Below are 8,569 nucleotides of genomic sequence, written 5' to 3'. Positions count from 1 at the left end.
ATCTACGTATTAATGGTTTTATCTATTGCCTTTTGTTTCCATTTTTGTTTTCTTTATCTACGTATTAATTGTTTTATCTATTGCCTTATTACATTTTATTACATTTTCTTTATTACATTTTCTTTATCTACGTATTAATTGTTTTATCTATTGCTTTGTTTACGTTTCTCATCTGCTTATTATCTACCTTCTTTATTCATATTTTTGGTAAATGAGGCGGGTGGTTGATGCTGTCTTCGAGGTGGTGGTGGGATCTGAAGCGGATTTCTGAATACTTATTTATTTCCGTATTGATGTTAGTTTTATCTATTGCCTTGTTTCCATTTTTCATCTGCTTATTATCTACCTTCTTTATTCATGCTTTTGGTAAATGAGGCGGATTTCCGAATGCTTTCCTTATCTACGTATTAATGGTTTTATCTATTGCCTTTTGTTTCCATTTTTGTTTTCTTTATCTACGTATTGATTGTTTTATCTATTGCCTTATTACATTTTCTTTATTACATTTTCTTTATCTACGTATTAATTGTTTTATCTATTGCTTTGTTTACGTTTCTTATCTGCTTATTATCTATCTTCTTTATTCATATTTTTGGTAAATGAGGCGGGTGGTTGATGGTGTCTTCGAGGTGGTGGTGGGATCTGAGGCGGATTTCCGAATGCTATCTTTAGTTCTTTATCTACGTATTGATGTTGGTTTTATCTATTGCTTTGTTTCCATTTTCATCTGCTTATTATCTACCTTCTTTATTCATATTTTTGGTAAATGAGGCGGGAGGTGATGGTTTCTGAATTCTTTCTTTATCTACGTATTTATGTTGTTGATCTTACCTTGTTTACATTTTTCATCATGACTATCTACCTTCTTTAGTCATATTTTTGGCGTGTTTATACTCTATATACCTAATTATTCATCTACTTACTATCACACCCCTTTAACATATATCTATACCCTTTTCCACGTAGAAAGTAGAAGGATTTTGGTCTACAAAGTCTTTCAAAGAACAGCGCTGACATATAACAACTAGTATTGAAATATAATAACTCTGGCAAGATGAGCATTTCTCATAGATGTATAAAGATGATTTTCCTTTGCCATCCCTGCCTCGGGGCATTGGGAAGACAGCAACCACACAGTCAGGCGCATCAAAACTTTGCGGGTAATAATGGCATAGGAAAGTTGGTTGAGAGTATCATTAATATCATTACTGGGAAACTGCGTCTTCTGGATATATATATATATATATATATATATATATATATATATATATATATATATATATATATATATATATATATATATATATATATATATATCCATCAATTCAGAAAATCTTCAGATATGAATAGGACATTAGGAATGTAGACAAAAAATGTTATGACAAAGTTTTTTTTTTTTTTTTTTTTTTTTTTGAGGAAATGGCGAACTCTCAACTTCTGTCGCGGGGAAATATTCAGTCACTTGTAAAAGAAAGAAAAAAAAAAAAAAAAAAAAAAAAAAGCTCAATTTCTTAGCTAATAATAGTATAATCGGTTCGGCGTCATTGTCCTCAACATATGTAGGCTGCAACGATGTTAACCCCCGATTCTCGTTGACAACAATGCCACTTACCGTTTAATGTTTTTGTACCACTGGCCAGCCTGCGAGTTCGTTCGTGTTCCAAAGTTCATGGTCTAGTATTTCTGTACACTTTCATCCTCCGTGTGGCACCCAAGGGTCAAATAAACATAGAATTCCACTGCAAACTGACCCGAATAAAATTGCGGGTCTGCGAGCTTTTCCCAAGACTGTACACGCAAAAAGTTTTTTTTCCTTTTTTTATGAATGAGAAAGTCGTGCCAACTGTTTACTCTTGTTTTGTAAGTTTAAGCGATCAGGATTTGTAAAAATATTGCTTCTGTGCGTTGATATTTCAAGTATGTGCTCACTGCGTTCTGAATTTTAAATTGCGTTCTAATCTTGTTCATTTCTGCTGTTTAATTGTAAGTGAGAACATTTTTACGACTAAAAATTGAGATACAAGTAACGTTGATATTAGTTTTTTTTTAAGACTGGCAGTATGACACATTCCTAATGGTTTAATAATTATACTAATGACAGTGATGATAATGATGCGATGATGATGACGATGATGATAATCACAATGATAATGGAATTAGAATAACAAGAATGACAATTATAAAGATAATGAAGATGAAGATGATAATGAAGATAATAGTGATAATGATAAAGATGATGATTATTCATTAAGATGATGATAGAGATGCTGCTAATACTATTACTACTAATGATAATAATGATGATAATAGTAACAATGATGATAATAACAGTGATGATGTTGATGATGATGATAATAATAATGATATTATTATTATTATTGTTATTATTATCTCTGCTATTATTAATCTTTGTTATTAACATTATAATCATTATTACTGACATTAATAGTAGTCTGTAGTCGTAGTAGTAGTATTGTTATTATTTCCCACATTATTATCATCGTTATCATTGTTATCATTGCTATAGCTATTAGTAGTAGTAATGGCAATAGTAGCAGTATCATCATTGTTTTATTCGTATTAGTAGTAGTCGTGGTGGTGGTGAATGTAGCAATAGACTCTCCGCTGACAACAATTTTGATAACAATAACAATTAACAATAAGTTTATCATGATATCCATAAGACTTTCAATAACAACAGTATAGAGCATCAGTTATCCATATAATGGTGATAACAGGAATCATGTTATTATTGTTTCATTGATATTATTAACGATAACTTTAATGCTATTGATGGTGATGATAACGATGATTATGGTAATAACAGCAATTATAATGCATAAGTTGATAACGCTATTTTTTTTTTTTTTTTTTTTTTTTTGTCATGACTGTACGAATTATAGCAGTAGTATATGTATTTTCTTCTTTCTATCTTTCCTTCCCTTTTCTTCTTCTTCTTTCAAGTACAAACATCCAGAAAAAAAAATAAAAAATTCTCATATTCCTCCCTTTTTTCTATTTTTAAGTACAAACATCCAGAAAAAAAAATAAAAAATTCTCATATTCCTCCCTTTTTTCTATTTTAAAGTACAAACATCCAGAAAAAAATATCTCATATTCCTCCCTTTTTTCTATTTTTAAGTACAAACATCCAGAAAAAAAATGAAAATTCTCACGTTCCTCCCTTTTTTTCTATTTTAAAGTACAAACATCCAGAAAAAAAAAAAAAAATCTCATATTCCTCCCTTTTTTCTAATTTTAAGTACAACCATCCAGAAAATAAAAATCTCATATTCCTCCCTTTTTTCTATTTTTAAGACCAAACATCCAAAAAAAAAAAAAAAATTCTCATATTCCTCCCTTCCCCTCTCTCTCCCTCAGCCTCATCAGACAAGGGTTCCAGCAAGAGCACCACCATAGAGATGTACGCACCATCCTCATACACGGGTACAGTGACGGGAGAAACTCTGTCATCCATATCTGAGAAATCGAGGGAGAGTTATGAGCATGAGGTAAGGGCCCTGTTGGAGGATTTGTTTGTTGGAGGATTTGTTTGTTGGAGGATTTGTTTGTTCGGCTGTTTGGTTGGGATTGGATTTGTTCGTGTGATATATACACATACACATACACGCACACATGTATGTTATATATATGTATATATATATATATATATATATATATATATATATATATATATATATATATATATATATATATATATATATATATATATATATATTTATGTTTGTGTGTGTGTATACGTGTGTGTGTGTGGTTGTACGTGTGCGTGTGTGTGTGCGTGCGCGCGTGTGTGTGTGTGTGTGTGTGTGTGTGTGTGTGTGTGTGTGTGTGTGTGTGTGTGTGTGTGTGTGTGTGCGTGTACGTGTGTGTGTGCGTTCTTGTGTGTGTGTGTGTTTACATACACTTTTGTCATACAATTTATAATGCAACTGCACAGGCTGTTTCCTTGTTTCTAAATTTCAGCTAATTTTAGTCACGCGAATATTAACGTCACCCGCTTTGTGCAATTGAGGAATGACCGAAACAAGCGACGTAAATCCGTGGATTAAACCCCTTTCCTTTTAATTTCTGCAGATTTTTAAGGGATTAAATAACTTTCCTGATTGCCTGATAGAGCCTTTCCAAAAGCAATTGTTCCAAAGTGAACGATGTACCACGAGTGCAGTTTTGGATACCATTCAGAGTTTTAAAGACTGTCATGTAAATTTTATAGACTGTCATATAAAGTTTTATAGACTGTCATGTAAATTTTACCTTATTCTGCATCATGTTCACACCTCTTAATTGCATTTGAATAAATCGTTTTGGAGAAATATTGTTTCGAAAAAAAAAAATCTATATGGCGGGTTTTTTTCTTTTTGCTAATTCTCTTTTGATTTATTTATATTTTTTCTTTTTCATTTTCTTTCATTTTCCTCATTTCGTATTGAATAAATACATTGGTGTCATTATTTATATTTTTTTCATTTTAATTTTCTTTCATTTTCCCGATTTCGTATTGAATAAATACATAGGTGTCATTATTTATATTTTTTCATTTTCATTTTCTTTCCTTTTCCCCATTTCGCATTGAATAAATACATAGGTGTCATCACATATCAAGGCTTTCAATGTCACCTCATCAACATTCGACACGCCTTAAACAACCATCACTAACGAGCTACTACTCATACCCTTAATTATTTCAGTCAATACGCACATGACATTTCCTCCTATCAAATACGTACCTTTACCCTCAATGCACCAAAAGGTCAAAACATCCAATGACCTAACTACACGATCTCTTCTTTCATCTCTCAACCTCTCTCTCGTTCCCATTCCATCGCTCTTTTTCAATCATCACGCTTTTCATCACTAAATTCCTCAATTCCTGTCTTCGCTGCAAATTTAAATCATCACAGGTTCTATTTTCGGCCCACTTTTAAGTCATCACACATTATAAGCTTCACCATGAGTCTCTCTCTCTCTCGCTCTCGTTCTCTCTCTATCTATCTATCTATCTGTCTATCTATTTATCTATCTATCTCTATTCTCTCTTCTCTCTGTCTATCTATCTCTTCCGTCTCTTCTCTCTCTTCTCTCTCCTCTCTCTCTCTCTACTTTCTCTCTCTCTCTCTCTCTCTCTCTCTCTCTCTCTCTCTCTCTCTCTTTCTATCTCTTTCTCTTTCTCTCTCTCTCTCTCTCTCTCTCTCTCTCTCTCTTCTCTCTCCCTCCCTCCCTCCCTCCCTCCCTCCCTCCCTCCCTCTCCCTTCCTCCCTCACCCCCTCACCACGTTCTCCTTTCTCTCCCTCTCCTCCAGGACTCAACCGACGAGTACGAGGCCGAGGCGTCGAGGGCGAACGCCACGAGTACCTACTTGATTGAGCAACTCGAACCTCCCTCCCAGTACGCCACGAGACCCCCTCCCCACATCCTCCCCCCTCCCCCCTCGCACAACGACCTCAATATTGAAGACGGTTATGATGAGATGATCAGGAACCAGTATAACATAGGTAAGTCTGAGGGTTGTGATGATGAAGATGATGATAATGATGGTGAGAATAATGGTTGTAATAGTTATGGTGATGATAATGATCCAAATAATTGTATTAGTAATAGTAATGATGATAGTAATGGTAATAATGGTAATGGTAATAATGAGAATCAATGAAGGAATAATTTTGAAACAGTTCGTAATTTGCTTATTTTAGTTAGTCTCTCTCTCTCTCTCTCTCTCTCTCTCTCTCTCTCTCTCTCTCTCTCTCTCTCTCTCTCTCTCCTCTCTCTCTCTCTCTCTCTCTCTCTCTCTCTCTCTCTCTCTCTCTGCCTCTCTCTCTCTGTCTCCTCTCCCTCTATCTATCTATCTATCTATCTATCTATCTACCTATCTATCTATCTATCCTTTCCCATGTCCCTCATTCCCTCTCTCTCCTCGCCCTCAGACCCCACCGGCGGCTACGGCACGCTGGGCAGACGGAACCCGGCACCCGACCACTACAACATCAACCCCGCCGACAGCCACTACCCGCCGCCCACCCACCGCTACAACACCTACCAGCCGCCCACCCAGCACATCCTCACCGCCCACAGCCACGCCCAGAACAACGGGTCCCTTCGGCGAAACCCGCCGTCGAAGCTCCACTTCCCGAAGGACTACATCCGCAACGGGTCCATGAACCTCCCCGGGGGCACGGGCGGCGCTGGCACCGTCGGGAGCCAGTACAGCAACAAGCCCCAGTCGCCGACGCGCACCCACGCCCCCATGCTGTCCACCTTCGCCCCCGAACCGCAGCAGATAACGGCCGGCATCCCGCTCGAGCACCGGGGTCACCTGGTGTGATGGGGCTGCGAGTAGGCCCTGGTGCGGTCTCGGAGCTTTTCTCTATCGGAAGGGACTTGGGCTTTTCTTCTGGCCAGAGGGTCGTGAGGCTTCGTCCGGGGTGTTGTTACTAAGCGTCGACGAAGACCCAAGCGCGAGAGGCGTCTGAAAGCGTAGGGATTTTACTCTCGAGTCTTACAGGTAACAGTTCACCTGGCTTTTTTATAATAGACAAGCCACTTAGAAGACTATACCTCCTTGCAGTGACTCTGACTTCCCTTAGTGTCCTTTCGAGAGGCGGTTTTAAGCCCGATCTCAGACACCTTGAACTTCGCTAAGACTTCGATGACACGAAGTACTTCAGAAGCGGTGTTGCTGGGGTGCCGTAATCAAACTGAAGATGCCAAAAATACTTAATAATAACGCCAATGGGAAAAAAATCTGTTTGGCGAATGGTGCTGTGTGTGGGTATGTGGAGAAGGTCCTTGGAAAGGCTGTGAGAAGTTAGAGGACTTCTTTGGAAAGGCTTTGAAACGGCTTAACGAATGAGGTTGGAAAATGTGTGTCGTAAAATCGGTTGTGCTGGAATATAGGAAGTGTAGTGCGCGCATATTGGCGAAGGTGTCATTTACTACACATTGTGTGAACGCTACCATGTGTATAAATCCTTGTCAGTTTCAGAAAAATGACTGAAGTGACAGTGATAACATATCATTTGCACAAGGCGATACGAGTGTTGACAGAGTGATGTGAACAAGAGAATCACACAATGATGCTCAATAATGTGATGTAACATTTGTAAGTTTATATATTTTAGGCCTTTATGAAAGTATTTTGCAGGATACAGTGAATTCCCCCTCTCGCGACGGGGACGAAAATTCACACACAATAATTCGATGTGATAATGCCCATTAGAGGATAAGCAAGACTGATATTTTGCCTGCTTTAAACTCCCATGTGATGTGACAATCATGTGATAATGGGGCGTGAAGGTCGGAGCATAAACAGAGGAATGATCCAGGCAAACGGAAGTGCCTTGTAGTGATTTAGTATATCAGTGGTAGACACACCATAGGAAGAAAATAATTTTTCTCCGATTCTAAGGGGAAAATGTCATTTTTTTCCCCCCTGTTTACCTCTCCCTCTCCTGGAGACGGTGAAGGACTCGAGAAAAGTGTGTGTTCTATCATTCATTGCCAAAGCAGCGTACTATGAATGTACGTCTCTATTCTGGGGTACTTTTTTATTTGCTTTTAGAAGTAAATCTTTAGTTTACTTTTAAAGAAGAAAAGAAAAAAAAACAAGTTCGAAAGACCATTACCAAAACTAATATTTCCCAAGAATACCGAAGGGCATTGCTTATATCTCATATGAAGACGTATGTATATTAGATGAAGGCAGGAACTCTACGGACGTACACTCCAACATTCAGTTACTTTTTTTTTTTTTTCCCCTCATTCATTGTTTCAATTTTAGACAAAAAAAAAATATTATCACCAGGAGAACATTCATTAAGTAAGCCCTCCCCCCCCACCCACCGCCCCCCCAAAAAAGCAATGAACATATACATGTACTTACGAATATATACTTAGTCATCCCAGACAAGCAAGCTATCGTGCCAAAGGAATATTGTCAATCTGTCAATCAATCAATCAATTTGTGTAATGGAACTGACGGGGACGGTTGCTTCAAAGCGCCAGGTGATTTAGTTGTTTTGTTTTATTTCTTTCATTTATCAGTATTATCATTATTATTTTTTTTTATCATATTTTTTCTGAAATTATGATCTTCCTGTGTTTACAAATTCTTATACTCGAAGATATTTGTTTGATGATAATAGTTGACTTTAGTATTAATAGTTATTGTTACATTGTCATTTTATTCATTGGTACTGCTTCATATTTTTTTTATTTATGATTGTCATTATTATTCTTACCATTATTATTATATCATTATTACTATTATCATTATTATTATTATTACTATAACCATTATTATTATTATTATTATTATTACTATTGCTGTTATTATTATCATTATAATAATTATATCATTATTATCACCACCATTATCATTGACGTGGTTAGCAATAATGACGACGATATCATTACTATAGTTCTTATCATCAAACATTTATATAATGATATCACTGTGATTCCTCTACAACAATAACTGTTATTTTTCTCACAATGAGAACATTCACCTTGTACCGAATATGACGAATAACGAATGGAAGATCCAAGTCCATCC

The 8,569-nt window shown here is 36.5% G+C and overlaps 1 protein-coding gene across 2 annotated transcripts in view; it reads left to right on the top strand.

The window, feature by feature from the left end:
• LOC113813958 (nephrin-like) overlaps positions 1-7,812 on the top strand; it is a gene marked incomplete at its 5' end in the record, with an annotated part of 30,307 nt that extends 22,495 nt beyond the window's left edge. For both annotated transcript variants that reach the window (XM_070118856.1, XM_070118857.1), the window contains 3 exon segments: positions 3,382-3,512; positions 5,321-5,513; positions 5,943-7,812. In XM_070118856.1, the coding sequence (XP_069974957.1) occupies positions 3,382-3,512; positions 5,321-5,513; positions 5,943-6,340 (722 nt within the window).
• Positions 7,813-8,569: the final 757 nt, after the last annotated feature.

Source organism: Penaeus vannamei, chromosome 43, assembly GCF_042767895.1.
Source record: "Penaeus vannamei isolate JL-2024 chromosome 43, ASM4276789v1, whole genome shotgun sequence".
Taxonomy (NCBI): domain Eukaryota; kingdom Metazoa; phylum Arthropoda; class Malacostraca; order Decapoda; family Penaeidae; genus Penaeus; species Penaeus vannamei.
Note: the sequence above shows the minus strand (reverse complement) of the source record. Positions and strands in the feature narration are given on the sequence as shown.